The 24,064-nt window shown below is 41.0% G+C and overlaps 1 protein-coding gene across 3 annotated transcripts; it reads left to right on the top strand.

The window, feature by feature from the left end:
- Positions 1–356: 356 nt before the first annotated feature.
- Positions 357–23,892, top strand: LOC127375898 (phosphatidylinositol 3-kinase regulatory subunit alpha). Of its 3 annotated transcripts, none has more exons than XM_051422299.1 (17): positions 357–563; positions 2,686–3,165; positions 4,682–4,811; positions 7,243–7,335; positions 7,572–7,643; positions 8,537–8,653; positions 8,743–8,941; positions 9,423–9,505; positions 14,547–14,652; positions 15,883–15,981; positions 16,698–16,878; positions 16,965–17,090; positions 18,046–18,188; positions 18,893–19,069; positions 19,152–19,226; positions 19,422–19,592; positions 19,701–23,892. In XM_051422299.1, exons 2-17 carry the CDS (start codon positions 2,974–2,976, stop codon positions 19,888–19,890), a joined length of 2,154 nt encoding a protein of 717 aa, XP_051278259.1. In that variant the 5' UTR covers positions 357–563; positions 2,686–2,973; the 3' UTR covers positions 19,891–23,892. The 3 variants fall into 3 exon arrangements, with proteins under 3 accessions (XP_051278259.1, XP_051278260.1, XP_051278261.1); XM_051422300.1 differs by lacking the exon at positions 357–563 and adding an exon at positions 707–825; XM_051422301.1 differs by lacking the exons at positions 357–563; positions 2,686–3,165; positions 4,682–4,811; ... (3 more) ...; positions 8,743–8,941; positions 9,423–9,505 and adding an exon at positions 11,796–12,330.
- Positions 23,893–24,064: the final 172 nt, after the last annotated feature.

Below are 24,064 nucleotides of genomic sequence, written 5' to 3' on the forward strand. Positions count from 1 at the left end.
TTGTGGAAAAATACTAAAGTAGGTTCAGAATTTAAAACACTAGTACTCAGAAATGTCCCATATTTTGCCGCTGGTGCTGTGAAACACACATTCATTTTGCAACACATGCTCGCCTGGAGTATTTTAGTTTGAAAGCCACCCGGAACTTGTAAATTCTCTTCGCTTTACTCTGTTATATAACACATCTTAACGAGTAAATATGTTTGTTAAAGCAGACTTTAGGAGAAACTTTGTGTAAATTGGATACTTATTTTAACGAATTAACGTCTTACCTTAAATGTGAACTTTGATTTGAAGGTTTTTGGTATATTAACGCTCTAACGCCTTTTATTTTGACAGCCCGTACCGGAAACGCTTCTAATTGACTCTAACTTGACGTCACTGTTAGCAGCTAACATTCAGACGGCAGAAACACGAGTGTCTTCATCTTGGAAATAATCGATAAAAAAGCGGATTATATCAGTTCTGAAATACATCTGGTCGTCGTGTCTGCTCGCTGCTCCATAATGGCGTCCGCTGTTTGCTCTGCTGGAGGTTTTAACCGGTGAAAAACTTAAAAAAAGGTGAGCGACTCCAAGCGACTGACACAAAGCTAACATGCTAAGCTAGCGCTGGCATGCATTGTCGTTTCCCGTTTCCTGGAGGGATTCAGGCTGTCTGAGCTCTTTATGGCACCGGTTTACTTCATTTAATCATTTAATGAGTGTTGGCATGATGGGGAGCTGATTGTGTGTAGATAAAGATTTCATATTAACTCTTACTTTCTTTTTTTGGTTGGGGAAAGTACCTGAAGCGTTTATTCTCGTTCTCTACTGTTTACTTAACGTAAGTCCCTTTAAAACTCTGCATATTTTCTGTGCATTTAGCTTTATATGTGTGAAATATGTATGTTTTTAAAAATACAAACCGTGTTAGGTGTTAGGAACTTTGTTGTTTTCCTTTCGGCTTCATTAATGTTGTCTTAAATTCCTTTAGATTAGATCTTCTGACAGGAACTGATGGGGGAAATACCAGTTTAATGTTAAAAAGGACCTATTGTTTATGCTCATAATGCCTGTCTAATGTCCACAGCAGATATAAATCAATCAGTTTTGGTCACGAAAATTAATTTCTATCTATTTTTATTTTCAATGACTGTTTTTAAGTCACTTATCAGGTAAAAAAATAAATTATTTTATGATTTCAGCTCCTAAAAATGTGAATTTTTTGATCATTTTCTAGTTATTAATTGGGTATCACCAAACGAGTATTTAAACTATATATTTATCTTTTTTCTCGATTAATTGTGTGGTTTTATAAAATGGCAGAAAATATTAAAAAACTATCCTAAAGTGGAAAAGTGAGAAATTCTCCCCATTGAAGGAAGAATTTGTCATTAATCTTTAAAGAAATAACTTCCTGTTGGTTGACTAATGGATTAATCATATATCCGTTTCATCTTTGGTTTTAATGTCATTGCAACTGGACTATTTTTAGACTACTTTCCATTTTCTTTCCATGTTATTAATTAATCTATTATTAGAAAATTAGAATTGTTACAACACAAACTTTACATAATTGATCGGTGTGATCAGGCCCTCATCTAATACATCAGGATCTGGGTATCTGGGTGTTTTACTGCCTCGCCTGAGCAGCTTCTGGGGGGGAAACCCTGTATGAAGTACTGTTTTTAACAGACGAATAAAGAAACATGAAATCATTGCTTCCATATTTGAGAGGTTGACTATAAAATATACATTCAGTTGACCTTTTATTGCACTTTAGGTATTTATAAACTGGCTGTAAGTGAGTGAACATCTGGCTGTTAGCATCGTGTGCAGCTGTCAGTAGACTTCTCACTTTAACTACTTGGTGTTGGAAGATGTACTGTCCCAGAAATAATTACAATAAACAATATTATTGTGATTTTAACAGCATTTTATGCCACTGGTGGTAGCAGCGTGGTAATGTAAGTACAGCCTTTAATCCCTGACAATGTTCAGACATTGATGTGTGGAACAAACACCGTCTCAGCATAGTTTTTTCTGTTTATTCAGCATCTTAGTTGCTGTGAAAAGATGCTTAGGCACGGCGCCCGAGTCTTATAACGGTAGGGAAAACCCTGCTGTGTATTCTAGCATCATGCTGGGGACGTTGGTAGTTTAACAATATGGAGAGACAGTTAAATAGTGATACGAATCTCAAGATTGAAATTTGTGAGATGAACAATGAATAGTGATACTTTTATTCTAATAGTTCTTAATGTCGGACATTAAAACTTTGTCATCAGGGACTTTCCACAACTATACGAGAGCAACTAGCGGCGTTGGTGAATAATCTGATGATCTTTTTGATTAATCACTGAGTCTAAACAGGTCACACAATACGGAGAAACGTCCAATGTGACGCCTTCAGATGTCTCGTTATAAAACTGAAAATCTGAGACACTGTAGAAGCCGGAGTCAGACAGTTGTTGGTGTTTTTGCTGGATAAATTAAAGGTGAGAAGGATGTGTGAGCAGAGATTCACAGACCTGCGACCTACCTGGCGGTTTGTTGTTTAATAAGCTCTTAAACACTGAGATCAGATCACTGTTGGGAGTATTCTGGTCAGTTCAGTCGTCAGGTGTCACCAGCCCTGTTTCCTCCCACTCATCGTTAAACTTTGTCCTCCTCTCCTCTCCTCTCCTCTCCTCTCCTCTCGCAGGTCGCTACCTCCACAGATGTGGCCTCTACCTCTGCTGAGACTCCTGTTCATGAACGGCGAGGATGCTCTGATCGAGTGGCTGTGGCTCGGCCTGGAGGGATGACAGGACTTTAGCAGACATGGAGACAGGGGAGACACACAGACAGCTGGAGACGCCGCATTTACTCAGTCTACATTCTCCACATTAGATCCACTCAGGATAACAGAAACTCCTATTTTTATATATTTTTTATTGAGAGCTGCTTTTCTTAGTTATTGTGAAGCCATATTCAGTCGCCAGACGTCACGATGAGCTCCGAGGGCTTTCAGTACCGAGCGCTGTACGACTACAAGAAGGAGAGGGAGGAGGACATCGACCTGCACGTTGGAGACATGCTGCTGGTCACTAAAGGGGCGCTGCTGGCGCTCGGCTGCAGCAACGGAGCCGAAGAACGACCCTCAGAGATCGGCTGGCTGCCGGGCTTCAATGAGACCACGCAGGTACCACGGCACCGTTCTCTCTGTAATCTGTACATTGTGTTAAAGGTCCAGTGGTTAACGTTTAGGAGGATCTATTGCCAGAAATGGGATATAATAAATTAATAGGTATGTTTTCATTTGTGTATAATCACCTGAAAATCAGAATCAAAGTGTTTTTGTCGCCTTAGAATGAGACGTTTTTATTTACGCTAACGTTAGCTCAGCTTGTTTCTCTGATAACTTGAGATCCAGACGTCCGATGACTAAAATCCTTCATCCGGTTCAAATCTAGAGTTAAAAAGCACCAAGATCTAAACAGTGGATGGTAACAATGTGGCTTCAGACTGGATCAACAGTCAATGTATGACAGCTTCTGGCAGACAACCACAACGCTGACGCAGGCACAAAGGGGATATGACAACTACATATAAAACATAGCTCTAGAGTTTATACACTGTTTAATGATGATAGATCATTGATTTAAATGTTCCACATTAAAGATTAAAATCTTGACTTTAAAACATGAAATTCTTTTGAATTCTGCTGCAGCCATTTTGAGTCGCCCCTGCTGAGTTTCTGTTACACAAACAGCTAAACAAACAACTCTGGTTCAAGTTGCTAAAAGTTTCCATTTACCTGCTGAGAGGAAACGCGCCCTTCACTGATCAACACCCTCAGACCGAGCTCTGTGGTGACATTTAAACCATCACAGTGGAGCTGAGAGAAAAGCTGAGGTAACGTTGGATGCTCCAGTAAAGAAGAGCAGCTGTTGTTTGGTTATTTTACTTTACGTTTTTTATTTATCCAAACTAGAAAGAATTTTTGTGTTTCTCAGTTATTTATCCATTGATCCGGTTTCAGTGCAAATTAAACAATAAGTCAAATGTGTGAAATTCTCTGTCGTATCCTCAGCTGAGAGTCCAGAAGTTGTCAGAATATTTACAGTACAGCCCGATCAATACTCTTATTTTAATCTGACAAGCATCTGTTGGTTGATTTTTTTTTTGTAACAAAAACGTATCCTGAACAAACTTTGAAGATAAAAAATAATGAAGGAATAGAGACTAATATACACTACATCCTGTTTATTTTACAGTGTATGAATAAACATTTTAATGATAACTACGTATTAGTGATATATATCATCAGATATCTCTACGCAGGGAACAAAATTCACTTTAACTCCTCAGCAAATGGCAGGTAAACTGAGAATTTACCAGCCAAACTGACCATAAAACTGCAGGTAAATCTGCTTTATTTTACAAAAAATATCTCTTTGTCTCTAATAACCGGTAACACATTTTTTCTTACGGCTATGAACAGACATTGTGTAGAAAGTACTGAATAGTAGTGAGATCCATGTTGACGTCACAATATGGTACGGTGGACAGTGAGGGTCACATTAGTCTCAGCCGGTACACATAAAAGAACACGTGAACGCGGCCCCAACTTATGTATTTTTTACCAGCAAACCTAAAATCTACCTGCGTTTCGTGCTCATCTCTGCACCTCACACTCGTCTGTCTCTGGCCGACAGGAAAAGGGCGACTTCCCGGGGACGTATGTGGAGTTTATTGGCAGAAAGAGGATGTCACCTCCCACTCCGAAGCCCCGCCCACCCAGACCGCCGTCTGCAGCATCAGTGAGGACCGACTCCGAGTCTGAGGGTGAGTACGATAAAGATCAATCCAGCTGATAACCCAACAGGTGATCAGACCTAAAGGGGAATATTTAAAACTACATTTTACATGGTACTTAAAAAACGGATGGCTAAACTGGTGTTTCAAATCTGGTGTTCCCAGAAGAAAGGGATTTGTTTCTTATTTTCCAGACAGAGTTAGAATTGATCATTTGTCATCCTTTCTGGCTGCTGTCTCTTGTGGCGTACCACAAGGTTCCAGTTTAGGTCCTATTTTATTTGTGTTATATTTGCTTCCGCTGGAGTCACAACATACGTTATTATTGATTACAGGCAGCTGTGTTTCCAATTAAAACCAGATGAATCACATCTTCTTCAGTCTGTTAGCAGAGTTTGTCAAAGTGCGTCCACTAACAGTAGTTGTTTGTTCCACTGACAGTAGTTGTTGTTTGTTCCACTAACAGTAGTTGTTGTTTGTTCCACTAACAGTAGTTGTTGTTTGTTCCACTAACAGTAGTTGTTGTTTGTTCCACTAACAGTAGTTGTTGTTTGTTCCACTAACAGTAGTTGTTGTTTGTTCCACTAACAGTAGTTGTTGTTTGTTCCACTAACAGTAGTTGTTGTTTGTTCCACTAACAGTAGTTGTTTGTTCCACTGACAGTAGTTGTTGTTTGTTCCACTAACAGTAGTTGTTGTTTGTTCCACTAACAGTAGTTGTTGTTTGTTCCACTGACAGTAGTCGTTGTTTGTTCCACTGACAGACTCAGGTTGTTATTGTCAGTGTCTGACAGCATTATGGAAAGGATCCCTACAGAGATAGACTTTTAGTTTAACCACAAACAGCCGTAATATCACTATCACTCTCCACCAGACTCCAGAGACAAAAACACTAATTTTACCTTCAGATCATCGTAACTTAATTCAAAGTGGACAGAAACAGAATAAAACTGATTAAAAGCGTCTCTGTTAGTGTTTCCAACAATCACCAACTCTGGTTTGGTGGAAATAAATCCTTAATTCACCGACGTAGATGATAAAAACCAACAAACAAACAAACAAACCACAGAGAGGCTGCGATACAACACAGGCAGAGGGAGAGAGACACCATGTGACTCTGTATATAGAGAATATAATGTTTAATATCTCATATGTTTGTAACTTTAAGATTTTTGGAGAATGGAGAAAATCTCTGGTGACAAAATTAACTCATAATAGATTCATACTAAATTCAACAGACCTCTACCTGTTGGGTTACTCATGTTTCTCCAGATTCTTTCTTATTGAAATAGCTTCAACCTGAAAACTGTCTCCGTGTGACTCACATACTTGTGTTTCCTTCAGCTGCTTCCTCTGCAGCAGCTTTATGCACCATAACACACACATGCCAACCACACACACACACACACACACACACACACAAGCAACAGCTACAATTTAAGTGAAATAAGTGGCATTTCACCACAAGACGGAAAACGCATTATAGAAAACCACACACACACACACACACCCACACACACACACACACACACACACACAGAGCTGGTGTTTAGTCAGGGTTGTGGTTGCTGACTGAACAGATCTCAGCTCTGTTCTGCTGCCACCAGCCTTCAGAGAACACAGGAAGTGTGTGTGTGTGTGTGTGTGTGTGTGTGTGTGTGTGCGCTCGCGTGTGTGTGCGCTCGCGTGTGTGTGAGAGAGTGAGTGGGTTGGCAGCAGTGCTCGGGTTGCTGTTGTTACCTGTCTGTTTCACATGCAGAATCCTCTCTGCCTCCTGCAGCGTTCACCCTTTCATATTAAAAGTTGTTTCACCGACTAAATTCTCATTTTAATGGCGTTTTTAATCTGAAGGGGGGAAACGTTAATGATCAGTAAGAGAGAGCCCCTTCCGACCCTTTATGTTTTACATACTGAACTGAACTGAAGTTAAGATAATTTAATGGCACCGAATTGTCAACGGTGTAAAACTCATCAAAGACCGACAGGTAAGAGGAGAGAAACACAGCGGACCCAAAGCTGTTCTCTGTGAGACAGTAAGAGGTCTCACTCTGACGCTATTACCCACTACCACCAACGTCTTCTTCCTCTGTGGACTATTTAATCATTGTATTCTAATTATGCAGATTGAGTAAAGTGTGCAGAGTAAAATAATTCCTCCAGCTGCTCCAGGTGTTTGAACAGCTTCCTCCTTTGAATTGAGTAATTATACCGTAATGTAAACTAATAGAAAATAGGTCATTATCACCATTATCAATACAGTACATCAGTCTTCCAGTCACCTGTAACAAATCAGTGAGTCAAAAAACGGTCACACTGACAGTAATAATCATCAATAATCATTTCCAGTGTTCATTCCAACCACATGATGAATAAATGAATATCCAGCGTGTGAGTTCATCTGAAGTTTCTTCACACACTGAGCGACAGTTGACCACATTGTTTTCATTGTGTTTTGTCTTCAGGCTTCATGTTGCCAGACCTCCCGGATCAGTTTGGACCCCCGGACTCAGCCCCTCCCCTCCTCAGCAGACTGATGGAGGCCATAGAGACCAAAGGTACCAAACACACACACACACATATATATAAATAATATATATATATATATACAAACATAAATAAATGAAACATACCTGATAGCATGAGCTGCCCTCTATCTCCATCTCTGTGTAAAGATGAGGTTTGTTGTTTCCTGTCGTTGAATTCTTCCAGTTGTTAATCTGTATATGATTGAGATGTGTGCTTGCTTTGTGTTGTGTTGTTAATGTGTGTTGTTGTTATTGTGTTGCTGCAGGTTTGGACAGTCCCGGTGTGTATCGCAGTCTGAGTGGAGCAGGTCTCGATACCCGGCAGCTGGCCGACACCGGTGAGGTCCCTTTTCTTTCTATCTTCTTCCGCTGTCAGATATGTTTGACTAGAAAGCAGAAGGTTGATTATAGTAAAACACGACTATACAGGAATATTTTCCAACTAACTGTACCCGTAGTCCTGAAACCTGATGTATCAACGGTCTGTGCATCTTTTACTAAACATAAACATAAGAGAACAATGTGCAACGCATCACGGAAACACCTGGTAATTTATTAAAATGACCAAATATCCTGGAAAATGTTTGAAACTTAACACTTGTCTGCACGATACAATACTTAAGACTGAGTGTGGGTCAACCAGACGTGAAGTGTTTGCTTTTTACTAGCAGCAGTTTTATTGCACTAACTTCCAGTAACCAGCGTAGTTCTCATCTACTCGAGTTATTTACGAGTTTACTTCACTGTGTCTGTGTGTCTGTGTGTGTGTGTGTGTGTGTGTGTGTGTGTGTGTGTGTGTGTGTGTGTGTGTGTGTGTGTGTGTGTGTGTGTGTGTGTGTGTGTGTGTGTGTGTGTGTGTGTGTGTAGCAAACAGACAGGCTGCTGCACACAATAATTACTCCGGTCTTTAGCTCCAGGGCCCGTTTAATACCGGATTTCTGCACCCATCCTTACATAAAATGATTTTTCTTATTCATTAAGTTTCAAGCTGTTTTTGGCGTGTTCATATCGCGATGAAGACGTAAGGTCATCCTTACTGTGCGCGTGCAGACACAGAGAGAAAAGAGGTGTTGGTGTATGTGTGTTAAATCTTTGGTTATCTTTTGGTTTGGGTATTTCACACCAGGTGGAGCGAGAGTCGATACACACACAGGTGTTTAAGATTGTTTCTGCGTCCGCGTTTCTGCTGTGAATAACTGAATCCCTGAAACTGAGGTGTGTTTGTTTTCAGACCTGGAGCAGCTGGAGGTGTCGCCGCTGTGTGACGGGGTGGTCCGGTACCTGCAGGATCTGCCCGGTCCCGTCCTGCCCTCCTCGCTGCAGGCAGACATGATTCACGCGGTGCAAGGTGAGATTAAACCCCCCTCTGGCAGGCAGAGATCAGTTGGGTTGATGTCGGTGGAGTCGGGGTTCAACAGTTCCTCTTTCCGTCTGCAGAGGTCCGCGACCTGGAGGACTGCGCCCAGGTGCTGCGGGGGATAGCCAGCTCGCCGACCTGCCCGGCCCAGTACGGCCTGACCCTGCTCAGCGTGGTCCGACACCTGGCCCGGCTCTGTCTGCACGGCTCCAGAAACCAGCTGAGCCCCCGGAACCTGGCAGAGAGCTTCAGCCCGCTGCTGTTCAGACAGACTGCAGGGTCAGTGAGAAACACACACGTTGGATTCATTCTGTGGCTCCCGACCCAAACCTGACCCAAACCTAAACCTCCACAAATTAGTCCTCACAAGATAGCAAGACACACACAGAGTTTACAGCAGCAATGGTCGTACAGCACTGTAAATTAATTAACTTATTATAATTGATTTATATTATATTATTATGTCTAATTATTGGATGATTGTTTGTTGGCTTAATGAATCATTCACTGCACAGATTGTGAACTTCCTATATGTTAATGATTACGTCTCTATGGATTGCTAAAAGCCAATTTGTGTTACTGTGCAATAAATCACTTTGTCTGTGGGACATTTTCAAGAACTCACAGAAAGTCAGAACGTGAAAGTAATGCATAATTTAATCTTAATCTTGTGTCTTTTTATTGTCTTTAAACATTAAAACAATCTGAATTCTGTGTGTGATGATGTGGAAGCTGACTGTGAGTCTCTGTTCCTGTTCAGGCCCGAGTCCAGTCTGGATCCTCTGGTCCAGGTCCTGGAGGTTCTGATAACCAGTGAGCTCAACATGAACCAGGCTGCACCAGGTATGTGTGTGTATATGTGTGTATATGTGTGTATATGTGTGTATCTGTGTGTATCTGCGTGTATCTGCGTGTATCTGCGTGTGTCCCAATCCAAGTCCTTTAAGATTGACAGGGTCCTCATGCACCCTAAAAAAACCTGGTAATTTAGATTTCCAATCATGGAAACACCTGGAAATGGATTACAATGACCAAATATTCTGGAAATAATCTCTGTAGTTTGCACATTTAGTTTGAACCTCGACTGTTGGTTGGGGAACCAGCACAGTGTTAAACACGGGATGAACTTTTTGGCATTGAGTCCTTTTTTATTTTGAGCTGTGAGCTGAATTCTGACAAAAGCTCAGTGGCAAGACGTCTTCTTGTTGTGGTTAACACCCAAATAAATGTTAATTGTACAAGAAAATAACATTTTCTACTTCTTTTAATAGCCTAAGAGGTGAGAAGATCCATTTTCTGTCATATAAAATAACCTCAACTTAGTTTGATCTTGTTACAAGTAAAACGTGATCCGTTCACTGGAGAGTACATAGTGGAGAGTCTCAAACACTGACCACCTACTGTAATGAACCTGAGACACTGATGATGATGATGAATGATTTTTTAAGGAGGTTGAACTCTGATTGAGTGTCTGCTGCTGTTATCCGATGACGTTGACGTCAGAGACTCTGTTCTGAATGTTTGATTCGCTGATGTTTGCGAACGAGAGAGCAGAGATAAAAGCTTCATTACCGTCAGAGTTTAGTTTATATTAGAGTCACTTACCTCTGCATGGTGCAGTGAAGTGCTGCCTTTTAAGGGTTAGTGGTTAATGGAGGAGAATGTAATTGTTTAGTTGTATCATTAGGAATCACATGTTTGACTGCAGGGTTAGGTTGACATATATCGCTGTTAAAGACACTTTAATGTGAACATGTTAGTGTTGATTAAACTGTTAATTCATCCTGTCAGCCGAGGAGTTAAAGAATCAAAGCTCCTTCACAAACACAACTTAAGAAGCCTCAACCTTCACGGGGTCTTCGATTATCGCTCTCACTTCCTCTAACGGCAGTGAAGCGGCGTCACGCTGGATCTCTGTCACTGTCACAAGTCACAGCTGTTGCTCAATCTGAAGGGTCAGATGTTTGTCACATTTTCCATCCAGATGAGATTATGGATGGACAGGCTGTCTAATTGAAGCCGGACATTGTCATTTGTCATCGTAGCACATGTGATCAGAAATAGTGCTGAGGCAGATTTATCAGCTGGTTGATTGATTGATCAGATACCCAGAACATAGCCAGTTTTAGCCTGATGGATTTGAGAACTGAGTGCTGATCCTCTGAGGTTTTTGTGTATGTAATCGGGGGTCTTTAACACCAGAACAATGCAGATGTAGTTTGATATCGTTGTGAAGTAGCATTGGATCATGGGAGTTGTTGTCTCTCATTGTTAAATAACATTGCTGATGAGAATCTATTAGACGTGATGCAGATACACGTTGTTCACGGATGAGGTAATGTTTAGGTTTAAGGTTACATTTAGTGGCATTTGGCCGACTTCCTTCCTTCGTCACTCTCTGATGTGTACCAGCCTGTAAACGTGTTTACTTCTGCTGTAAAGTTGTGCTTTTTAATATGGGGCCTTATGGAGACTGACTCACTGCTGGAACCAGCTTCTAGTGGCTGTTAGAGGAATTGCTTTGCTTCATTTGCAGCCACAGAGGTTGCTGATTGGTCGCTTGGAGACATTTCAATGCAGATGTTGTAACTGTCCTAAAATCTGACTGGAATTTGTCCAGGACAACTTTCTCCAGGATCTTAAACCCTAAAAATGAATCCACCAATCAGCTCTTCGATACATGTGACATCACATCTCGAGAGTGGTTTTAAAAACATCAGCTGTGTTTACTGCTCCTTAGCTATTGTTAGCATGCTAAGATGGATAACATGATAAACAATATAAACATCAGCGTGTTAGCATTGCTAGCATGGAAGTAAACTGTTGACATTTTATAGACAAAATAAACTAATTCAATTTATGGATTGTTTGAATGAATCATTCAGTCGGATTGTCTTTCATTCATTCATTCATCCGTTTCCTCTGAGTCAGTGCGTCGATCACTCAGTCGCTCACACTGAGCGGCAGCTGAAACGATGACATCATCTATCCACAGAGTGAAAGATGCAGCAGAGGAGAGGAGGGGGGGGAGGGGAGGGGGGTGTTGCCTCGGTGATATCACTGCCATCGCAGGATTGGCTGGGGGCAACGGTGATGTCACACATCTCCAAGCTGCTCTCCTGAGCTTTGAACTGAGGCTCGGGGAGGGAGACAGACGGAGAGAAAGTTGCGTCGTTTTAAATCTTCAACACTGAAGACGACTGCAGCTTTCGGATTAATGCCAAAAAAACCAACAGAAGTGGTTGTTAGTTTCTCTGTGAGTCTCGGCAAAGGTGAAAATGTGAAAGATCAGCCTGCAGGTGCAGAGGGGGAGCAGTGAAAGAGGATATCCTGCAGATTTCAGTTATCAGTGCAGTGAAGTGCATCTTTAAATTTACAAGTGACAACCTAAAAAGACCGAACAGTGGAGCTCAGAGGGGAGAACGTAGTCCGGACCTGGTTCCTGCCAGATGACGTCAGTTTTTTTTCGAGGCAGGATCGGAGCGCTCGGCTGTAGGCAGGACATCATGAGATCCAGAAAATCCGTGTTTGGTTTCCCCTGTGAGGCGTCGTGGAGGTGGGTGAAGGTTTAAAGGCCGACATGGAGCGAGAGGAGGGGGGCAGGGCCGAGGCCGAGCCGGTGAGAGGACGAGACAAGATCCTCTGCTACATTAACATGCAGAGTCCAGGTAGGAGCTCAGACCTGAACCTGGAGCTGTTCAGAGGGGGGCCGACACCTGGTGGCAGTTTAACACGGCTGCTGTAGGAGTCCTGATTAATATCCTAAAATGGGGTTATGACTTTATTTTCCATATTTTATAAAACCTGATGGAGATCTTTGTATTGAGCTGGGATAAAGATGTCTGTGGACAGAGAAGGGCGTTGTGGGTAAAAGTCGGTTGCAGAGGAATCGACGCTCTCGAACCAAATATCAGCAACACGTCATGCGGAGCTGCGCGTCAACGGAGCTGATTGGTTGATCCAAAGTCCTTTTTACATTGCAGCATCGTACACAGTAATCTTCTCTCAGAGCGGAGGGAACTACTTTCTCTTGATATCGTCGTCCCGTCCGTTTACACTCATAAATCCACACAGTCGTTGTGGTTTGTTCGCTCGAGTCGCCGAACGGAGAATCGATATCTGTTCACTGATTTCATTTTTATTTTACATGGTGGTTGGATGAACATGGAACTGATTGCTTTCAGGTGTGTATCACCGGAGTATGGATGTCACGATATCAGAAATGTAGTCGTTGATACCAGTGCCAGTGAAATTCTACGATTCTCAATACCAGTTTGATACCACGGTAAAAAATGTCCCCGATCCCCATTTAATATCTGCTGACACCGAGTCCTGATCCAGTACTTTATTGCCTGTCTGCAACCTAGCTGTTCCTTAATGTTTTTTATACATAATATATTAAAATTAATCTACAGATATTTTTAAAAAGAAAAATTCTAAATAACCAAAAAACAGCCTAACAAACTCCCTGTAATCTTTTTTTGGTCTTGTTGCTGTCTGGGTGGGATTTCTCTCTATAAAAGTGTCCTGCAGAGTTCTTTGCTTCAGTGCAGCCTTTCCCTGAGTTACCTGTATGAGCAGTGTTTATTTTCCTCATCTGTACATCTTTTCCGTGGATTGCGTGAATAAATTGCTCTTGTTGGCTTTTCATTTGCGGGACGTTTGTTGCACTAGCAGCTCCCCTAGACCTGAGTTAGCATATGCAAGTATCAGGTTGAGCTGCACAATTCATCAAAATATTATTAAAAATGTTAATGTCTACAAAATGCAAATTGCAGAAGCTGGATTTTTTTCATAAAGGTAAAATGCAACAACAGCATTATAATGACGTGCAGAGATGCTGTGGACTACAGGTCGTCTTCTCCAGATTTAAGAATAACGTGTTTGTTTAAGGACTTTTTTGGTTGTTGTTTTTTTGAAGTGAAAATTAAAATTGTGATGTAATAATGTCACCAATAATATAATCATTCTCACTAATCATGCAACATACTACAATATCTGTAGTACATGGTGACCAGGTGTAGATGTTCACCTGTCGGTTGTGTGTAGGTTTGTTGTCGGTATGTAACCATGAAGACATTTCCCTCCGCCTCGGCTCAGCAGTCTGTGGAAGATACAGCCTGATCTGTGTTTGTGACACAGTTGGCAGCTCACATTAAAGCTATAATCAGTATTTTTATTGAAAGACTGACACTGTGTTGGCTCTCTGGTAGCGATGAAGCAACAGAGAATTATCAGCTGATTCTGCAACTCCTCCCGGCTTTACAGAGCGTCGTTTTAAAGAGGAGAGGCTGTAAAAAGCCATTGAACACTACCTGCTCTCAGCACACAGCAGGACAAATGTATTGGATGCAAATCGCTGTAATCTCAAAAATCCAGCACCAGTCAGGCTTTAGTGTAGGCGAGCTTTTATTATGAACATTAAATGGAGTTTTGATATTTAACAGTGAAAAATCGACCCGTGTGCTGATGGACAAACTGTTTCTAAATGTCCTCAAATACTCAGACACATAGCGATATATCGGCCCACCTGATGTAAATAGTTAGCCTTAAAGACTTCCAGGGTGATTGTGTAGAGAATTAAAACCTCTGTTTTTAGTAATTGATGGAGCAGAAGCTGACACTGATGTAGAGAACTCTGTAAATTAAGTTTAAAGAGGCGTTATTGGTGTGGGAAACGTTTTACATTGCAAAAGCAAGTGTGAAATAAATTTATATTCAGATTATTAGGTCACTCACGGTCACATCAGGTTGTCGCATGTTTGTCTCTTTCTCCTGGGAGTATTTTTAATCGTAAGTGATAATGTATCTCTCTAAGATTACGGAGGATAATTCAATAAATAGAAGTTCCTCATTTGATTGAATGATGTTCTCTTTGTTGCAGCGTTGCCTCCTAAACCGGTCAAGTCTTCGACTCCAGCAGCTCCCAGTAGTTTTAACAACAGCATCTCCCTGCAGGACGCCGAGTGGTACTGGGGAGACATTTCCAGGTAAAACACGCACACGCACACGCACACGCACACGCACACACAAGCACACATCCAGGCTAAAAGTAAACAGCAAAAAAAAGACAATGAACAAAAAACATGTAAAAGTGATGAAATAAATATGAGTTCAGATCAAAGATTCACACGATGCAGCAGCGTCGTCTCAGCTCGACTCACTCATCTGGCTGCGTTGCTGTGACTCAGCTTATCAAATCTCCATTGTCACCCTTTAACAGCCAATCGGCTCTTTGCGAAGTCAGCTGGTCTGAATGGCAGAGTTATAGACAGAGAAAGAGAGCATCACGTAATGAATTTGTCCAACATGAACCTTAAAATTGCACTGCACAAATTCGGACACTAATTTCATCAATAAAATGCAGCTGTAGACAGTAACTCGCTCTCACTATCCTCATTTTATATTTCAGCTTTATTTTCAACATGTCTTGTTGCGAGTCTTTGGTTCAAACTGGGTTTATAGACAAAGACACATTTCAAGAACTACATTTACAAAGAATTAATGATGAGTTTATAATCCCAGCAGCCAGTTTGGGTTCATTACATACTGTCATTTATTTGATTTAATGTTATATAACATGAATCAAGCATAGCACAGAGTTTATAGCATGAACAAGTTTGCACTCAACAGTGATATACACACAGAACAAGAAGTACTTCATTAAAGTACATGTTTGAGGTACTTCAACTAGTATTTTACTTGTACTCCTCTACGTGAAAATATTGTACTTTTTACTGCATCACATTTGTCTGACAGTTTTCTATGAATGAAGATTTGTACACACAAACACATGAAGAGTTTCTAACATCTGATGTTCTGTCATTAATGAACTTACCAACCGTTTATACAGCAGAAACCATCAGTACATTAATCAGTTCATACACTGACAGTTGAAAATGATCCCAGTCAGGATCCACTTTAAGTTCTGTTGTCAGAAGTATTGATACTTTTTCAGTAGCACCACATTTAATATGATACTATCTTTCCATTATATTCAAAGTACTAAAATGTTATTAAAACCACAGAGCTCTGTGAAATTTGTTTTATTATTTAATTAGTTTTTTGTCTCTTTGCCATGGGATCATAAGTATCGTGTTTTTATACTAGCACTGTATCAATGTTTGAAACTGGTGCAGCGAGAACCTTGGTGCAGATGACAGATGAAGAACGCTGTTGTAGGACAGCGAGATGACCTTTGATGTGCTTTATGTTTGTAGAGAGGAGGTGAATGAGAAGCTGAGGGACACAGCTGACGGTACGTTCCTGGTTCGAGACGCCTCCACAAAGATGCATGGAGATTACACCCTGACTCTGAGGTAAACCAGTAAACACCGTTAAACACCAGTAATCAACGTTCAGCACCGACTCCTAAAACACACAACACAGCGCTTGCTCGGGCTTGAGCTTTAAATTCATCACATAGAAATGACAACATTTATTTCAACCAAAAATAAATCAAAAGCACATCAGTTTTATAGATCCGGTCCCAACAGTTGAGTCTTTTCTGTCGAAATTTACGTCTTTGAATGGTCTTGATTACAGTGAACTTTTATAAATGTTGCTCAATCAACATAAACCTCCTGTCTGCTCATGTATGGATTTAATAATCATTCATTTATTGACATATTGGTTTGATATTATATTTATAATATATTACTTATTATATGTAATCTGTGTCCATCTTTAAAGTACAATACTTCAATTTAACCTGTTGAAACCAGCAGAAACCCTGTTTTTACTTTTAATGCTTTAGTTAAATGTCACTGATAATACATATGTTAATATTTAATTGTGTATCTTTACTCTGTTTATGTTTCAGTTAACTATATGAGTACATCATCCATCACTGCAAACACCTAATTATTAGGAGATCTTTCATGATTAGTTGTTGTGTGCAAACAGAAGAGAGTGATCCAGTAGTAGTTTGTCTGTGGTACTACTGGCTCTGTGGTTCTGGTCCCAGTGTGATAACTGTGTAAAATGTCTGACACCAGTTTGGTTTAATGGTCGTATGTTCTCTGACCCCCTTCAGGAAAGGAGGCAACAACAAATTGATAAAGATCTTCCATCGGGAGGGAAAGTACGGCTTCTCCGACCCTCTGACCTTCAGCTCAGTGGTGGAGCTCATCAACCATTACCGCCACGAGTCCCTCGCCCAGTACAACCCCAAACTGGACGTCAAGCTGCTCTACCCCGTCTCCAAACACCAGCAGGTCTGTAGACCGTCTGATGGTGGTCTGACGGTGTCTGTTTGTCTGTTGTTGAGTCGTCTCATTGGACGTGTTGTCGTTGTGTTCAGGACCAGGTGGTGAAGGAGGACAGCATCGAAGCTGTGGGGAAGAAGCTCCACGAGTACCACCTGCAGTACCAGGAGAAGAACCGAGAGTACGACAGACTGTATGAGGAGTACACCAGGACCTCTCAGGTACACTTTGGCTGGATACATAATAAAGATAAAACACTAACAGGTAAATCAAAAGAGTAAAGAAATTAAAATAAAGAAGCCATTTTATAAAAGTCTTTAAAACCAGCCGTGGTGGAAGAGAACCTCACATATTGTACTTAAGTAAAATATTAGTATTGGCATCAAAATATACTTAAAGTACCAAAAGTAAAACTTCTTATTATGCTGAATAATATATATTTCTAATATTGGATTCTAATTCATTCAAAACAGTTTGATTCAGCACCGAATCATAAAAGATCTAGACCATATTCCTTATAATGTCCTGATAGTTCCACGTAAATTAATTCACTTGTGGATTTCCTACTTTGGATCAATACAATTTCAATTTAATCTTTAATAAAATGTCATTAATTATTAGTTATATTTTGTGTCATTAATCCAAATCTGCGAAGTAACTGAAGTTATTAAATAAATGTACTGAACTAAAAAGTACAATATATGCCTCTGAGTAGTGGAGTAAAAGTATAAAGTGGCTGATGAGACTTTACTCATAGTAAAAAGCCTGAATTAGGTCAAATTAAAAACAACCACTGTTAGTTTGTGGATCAGTAATATCATCAGCTGGCTGTAAACTGCCTCAACAACACGTCAAACTTTCAGAAGAAAAACAGAGAACACAGAGCAGATTTCTGAGAGTGAAATGAGAAACAAAGTGTCCACTGTAACCTCGAGCGTCCTTATTAACACAGATGGTTTCAGCACAGGTGCAGTTTTTATTGTTAACACTGTTGTAGTAACAGACAGACAACACAAGGTGGCGCCACTCACTGAGCAGCATGTTGGGATGCAGCATGCATGCTTGTTTTTCTTCAATCCCTCCTCTGATTTTGTTCACCTGTCCCCTTTCTCCTCCTCTTCCTCCTCCTCCTCTCTACCCTCACACCCTTCCTCCCCCCTCCTCTTCGTCCCTCAGGAGATCCAGATGAAGAGGACGGCCATCGAGGCGTTCAACGAGACCATCAAGATCTTCGAGGAGCAGTGTCAGACTCAGGAGCGCTTCAGCAAAGAGTACATTGAGAAGTTTCGTCGAGAGGGCAACGAGAAGGAGATCCAGAGGTAGGCTGTTGCCACGGAAACTGTGAGGGAGACCTTTTAAAAAAAAAAAAAAAAAAATACACACAGAAATATGAAGGAGCCCTTGTTGCCATGGTACCAGAGGCTGTGGGAGGAAAAGCACCTGCTGGTAAATTTAGTGTGAAGCTGAAAAAAGTCATTTGTGTTCAGGAATTGTTGTAATTCAGTGGTTGGTCAGCAGGGAGCAGCGTTCAGCACAAAGTCACACAGATTGGCAGGAAGATTACTCAACAGTATGTGAATATACAGTGTTTAACTAACAGGATTAAAAACAACCACAGTGTGTGTCACTGTGGTGGGGTTTACAGTCCTCTTGGTATTTATGTGCACCAAAGCTGTGCAGTAATATTGTTCATTTGCAAATTCTATTTTAAGCTAATTGTAAATACACGCAACCATAATAAGTCTTTAGGCTTTTGTTTTAATGTAATGCACAACAGTTCACTGCATGAAACATACTGATTATTATATTTATATAACCAAAAAAAAAAAAAGACGTTACACATCACAGAGTTGGAGTTATCCGTATTGGTGTGGACGACCCTTTACTATTGTGTTCAGAAACCGAGAGGAAACATGGTTTAAAGAGTTAATGTGACACAACCAATAACCTACAATAACTACAACACCAAAACAAGAAATACACATCACTGTGTTCAAATAAAGACCTGATCCTCTGTTCTCAGGATCATGGAGAACTACGACAAGCTGAAGTCTCGGATCAGCGAGATCGTGGACAGCAAGCGCCACCTGGAGGTCGACCTGAAGAAACAGGCGGCCGACTACAGAGAGATCGACAAGAAGATGAACAGCATCAAACCAGACCTGATCCAGCTCCGTAAGACCAGGGACCAGTACCTCATGTAAGACACACACTCAGAAACACACACACAGATGGAATCAAAGCTGTGCGGTTCCACGCTAACTGCTGTGTTTGTGTGGCAGGTGGTTGACTCAGAAGGGAGTTCGTCAGAGGAAACTGAACGAGTGGCTCGGCCTGAAGAACGAAACCACAGAGGAGTAAGTCTGATCCGCTCTACGCTGCCCCCCCAGTGGAAGGGGTTGGGTTTTTTCTGATACTGGTCTGCTCTTTCAACCTGTAAACACAGAGCAGCTCCACAACAGAGAACCAGGCTCTTAGTAATCATCAGTAATCCCAGTGTGTGAGTGTGATACCCTGCTAACATGCTCTGTGTGTGTCCCCTCCGTCCTCAGTGAGTACAGCATGGTGGAGGATGAGGAGGACCTTCCTCACCATGACGAGCGTCTGTGGCGTCTGGGAAACATCAACCGCAACCAGGCCGAGTCCCTGCTCCGCGGGAAGAGAGACGGGACCTTTCTGGTCCGGGACAGCAGCAAGCCGGGCTGCTACGCCTGCTCCGTGGTGTAAGACTCATCTGCTCCTCTACCTGCTGACTGATCAGTTGATGCTTTTGTTTTGAAAATGTCCTGTAGTTGTCTCTTTATCTAATCTCTCTTCTGTCTCTTCCTCAGTGTGGACGGAGAGGTGAAACACTGCGTCATCAACAAGACGAGCACCGGGTTCGGTTTCGCGGAGCCTTACAACCTGTACGGCTCTCTGAAGGAGCTGGTGCTTCACTACCAGCACACATCGCTGGTCCAACACAACGACTCGCTCAACGTCACGCTGGCCTTCCCCGTCTACAGCCAGCAGAGACGGTGACCCGCCTCCTGATCCACACTGGCACCGTGGACCAGCAGGAGACCTCGTTTACACACTCGACCCCCCTCCCCAAGAACACAAGCCGGTTGGGCCACACGACACATTCAAAGCTCTGTGATTAGATAGCACAATAGTGACGTCCGGGACGGACATCAGGAGTCTGTCTCAAAGACTATAAACAGTCCTGGTGCTGCAGATCACAAAGGTTAAAGTCCTTACATGGAGCTCTTACTTCCTGTCAGCAGCTCCACCTGATTTAAAAAAACTCTGCAGTGAAAATATAGTTCAGTTATGCAACATCAACATACATTGTGATTTACTCTCATCAGAGATCAGATACTCGAGGTCGGGATCACACAGGAACCTTATTGTTCATTTTTCTGGCGGATTTGAGCGTCGCTACAATGAAAGAGCGTTTGGAGGGTTCTTAAAGGGTTAAAAAGGCATTCTTCATTTCATCTGGAAAATTAGAAAAGTGAAACAAAAAGAATTCCTAAATTCAGACTTTAAACATTTTCTGCAGCTAGACTTGTTGTGCTGCTTACAGCGAGTTTAATGTCCATTTACTGTACGTGCTGTCAGAGCATAACGATAAACCACTCAGGTGCGACAAGAGAGGATAACTGTATGTCTAATACCCAATCAGGTTCACTTACCACTAACGTTTGATAACCTAATGAACAGGAAGGCTTCCTGTGTGATCACGACTTCACTCTCCATTTCCTGTCTGTGGCGAAACGAGGAACTGAACTGTCGCTTCCTTTCGGCTTGTGGAGGTCAGAACTGGTCTGGAGCTGAGTCGTCTCCATTAATCATGAACTGCTGATCCAGAACGCTTCAGCAGAACCCCAACTGGACCGGACTCTGATGGTGTTCTTCCACCAAGATAGCTCTGGTTCTTGAACCGGTTCTTGGACTCTTGGAACCTCGGTGCTATCTCGTGATCCACCAGTTTTGAGGGGAACCATTGTAATCAAGGATGCATCATCAACGAAGGGCGCTGCACGACCACCTGTAGAATACGACGCGCCCACTCCAGTTCCCGAGGTAAACCGGCTGTATTTTGGTGCCAGCTAGGAACCAACTTTTCAGGTTCCATGTTCAATGTTCCCAACGGTTCAGAACTAGGTGCTTCAAACCGGAACAGAGCCGGTTCCCTGTTGGTGGGAAAGACCAATGAGACTAAAACAAACTGATGATGATGTCAAAGGCAAAACGGCGGACAATCTAGAGAGACTTTTATGCGAACACTGTGAGGGACTCCGAACGAGGTTTAACATGAGGGCAATTTTCATATCAGGAGAAATAAACAACCTGCATCATCCAAAGACTCAACCCCCCCAGCACCGCCTCCCCTGGACCCTCCCATCAGCAGCGTCCCGGTTCTTCAGGTCTGTCTCGTTTACCGCCCGAGAATGTTTTCATTTTGCTGAGCAGACGGACGACTCTGGTATTCTTTTGCTTAAAACGTCCACAAAGATTTTCTGGATTAGAAACTGTGACAGACGAGAACTTTCTGGATCTGCTCGAAGGATTTTCAGCCGAGCTTCGTGGACTGAGCGCAGCCTGTAAACAAACGGAAAGTGATGGATTATTTTTTCCCCCTTTTGGTGCATTAAGAGAAACCAGGTACAGGAGATGAAACGGTCTGTATGGATGTTGAGGGACTCCCAGGTATTTCATCTGTTGTCATGGTAACCTCCTGGTGACTTTTTCCACTCCTGGATCGGTTGCAACGTGTTTGGAAATGTCCTGAATTTTTCAAGCTCTTATTTTACTTATTTCGTAAAAGTCCAGTTTGTTTCCTTTCTGACGTTAATCCAGCGAACACAAAGAGAAACCGCTAATATTTAGACGACAACGAGTCAGGAACTGTTCATTGTTTAGGAGCTCCGATTAATAAAACGGTTGGTTTGAATTCTTTTTTATACTGCGAGAAACATTTTGTCTCCATTTTGTTTAAATAATCTCCAGAATCAGCGGAAACCTGGAGGTGAAAAGACAAGTATTCATCCACAGACATCTTTTATTTCTCCAGTGAACTGTAATTAATAGCTGATGTGTGTGTGTGTGTGTTTGTGTGTTTGTGTGTGTTAGACATTCATTACCTTCCTCACTTTGAGTCGCATGTAGACATTTTCATATTTGAGATTTGTGCACTGACGATTACATTTAAGGCCTCTTTTTGTCAAAATTTGATCAAATTAAAACAACGCATCCTCTGAATGCAGCTGCAACTAAAGATTGTTTTCTTTGATTATCCCTCGATTCTTTAATTTAATCACTTAGTTGAGGCAAATTTCAGTCCCTCCAGGAAGTTGCGAGCACAACAGTTACAGATTTAACCAATCCCTGTGAATTCTGCACAATCTCGTCCAATCACCACAACTTTTCTGACTGATCCTTGTAGTTGTTGTAGCAAATTGAGATTGAGAATAGATTTGATTTTTATTCTCACTATTTTTGCAAGTTTCACTTCACTCATTTCAGTTTTCATTGCAAAATAATCCCTAAAAACATTGCAACATTAAACACAATTTTTGCAGCCTGTGAGATCCTGAGGGACTTCTTCTCAAGTTTTTTTTTATCCAAACTACAGTCCAAAAGATATTCAGTAGAACCACAACAGGCAATGATTTTTCGTTATCAGTAATTCTAATTCTAGTAAGTCAATTAGTTTCTTGTCAAAAATGATATCAGACTGCTTGTTGTGTTCGAACGTGACTCCAAAACTCAAAACATATTGAGTTCACGTCAAAAGAAAAGCTGCAAATTTTCTGAAAAATCCCTTAAAGATGAATCGAATTACTTCAGCTCTTTGTTTGACAACGTACCAAGTTTGTTTGTATTTTGAGCCATTTTTTAGAAGAAATTACAAGTGTAATTATGATGAATTTTCTCTTTCAACTACAGTAACAGTAAAACGTTATATTTTATGGATGCAGGAAAGACCAACTATATTTGACATGTAATGAATTTTGATCTGTAAATAATTACATAAAATGTTTGGAAAGAACAATGGAAATACAATTATTCCCAACAAAAACAACACAAACAAACAATATTAATGAAAAGAGTGAATGAAATAAATGTTTAATTTATGTAAAAAACAATAAAAAAATGGGCCTGATACTGAGCCCTGAGGAACTCCTCCATTTAGAACCGACTGATTTATGTTTCTCTTCAGTTTGTTCTTGGTTTCATTCTCGGTTTTAAATGATAATTAGTGCAAAAGTCTCAAATATCGGAACTGATCTGCTTGTATGTAACAAACTGAGGTCGACTCATTGCAGGTTTAAAAATCATTCCATGGTTATTAAACTGGATTCTTAGGATGTTTGAGCTTATTCGTCTTTGTTTTTTCTTACAAACTGACAAGAGAATTTATTTTCTGAATTACTTTCTGGCCTGAAAGTAAAAGTACATTCTGAGTAAACTCCTGTCAAGATACAGTTTTTGCATGGTTGCATTCTTTTTAATATGATGTTGGATTAATTTCAGGCAGTTTTTGAAATGTAATGGTTTTGCTTTCATGATGCAGCATCTGTGGCTCATAAATATTTATTTTGATTAAACATATTTCCATTTTCTGACCGTATTTACCCAGTGTGGATGAAAATGATGATTAAGAGAAACGGTGGCATTGTTTTGGTTTCTCCAGCTATTATTTGTTTCAGTGTATACTGTTTTCAGATGATGGGACATATTTCCAGGTAGTTTTAGCCCATACGGCCTAAAACTTCAAAGTCAGACTAAACCACCAACTGCTCGTGCTGTTTCTGCTGAACACAACAATGTCAATATTCACCTCATTATATTTTCAGAAGCAAGTCAGAACACTGGTGAGTAAATCTGTTTGATGTTCATCCTCATTCCATAAAATACATAAACAGTATTTTCTGTATCAGAAATCATCATCTTTTGTTTTTTATTCCTTCTCTCTTTGCTTCTCACTCATGTTAATGTCAGAATTGAGCAAAATAAAGCACCAGGATCTTGAAACGTTTGTGTTCTCTTTATTTTCAGTTTTAAGTTCAGTAGAGTCTTTTAACTCTGTAAGGTCGGCTTTAACTAACAGTTAATTCTCAAATGTTGGCTGAGTATTCTGTAAAATTCAACATTTCAAATTTTAACATTAGAAATAAAAATATTGTCACAACCGCTGCAGAGCTTT

The sequence above is a fragment of the Dicentrarchus labrax genome, unplaced genomic scaffold (assembly GCF_905237075.1).
Source record: "Dicentrarchus labrax unplaced genomic scaffold, dlabrax2021, whole genome shotgun sequence".
Taxonomy (NCBI): domain Eukaryota; kingdom Metazoa; phylum Chordata; class Actinopteri; family Moronidae; genus Dicentrarchus; species Dicentrarchus labrax.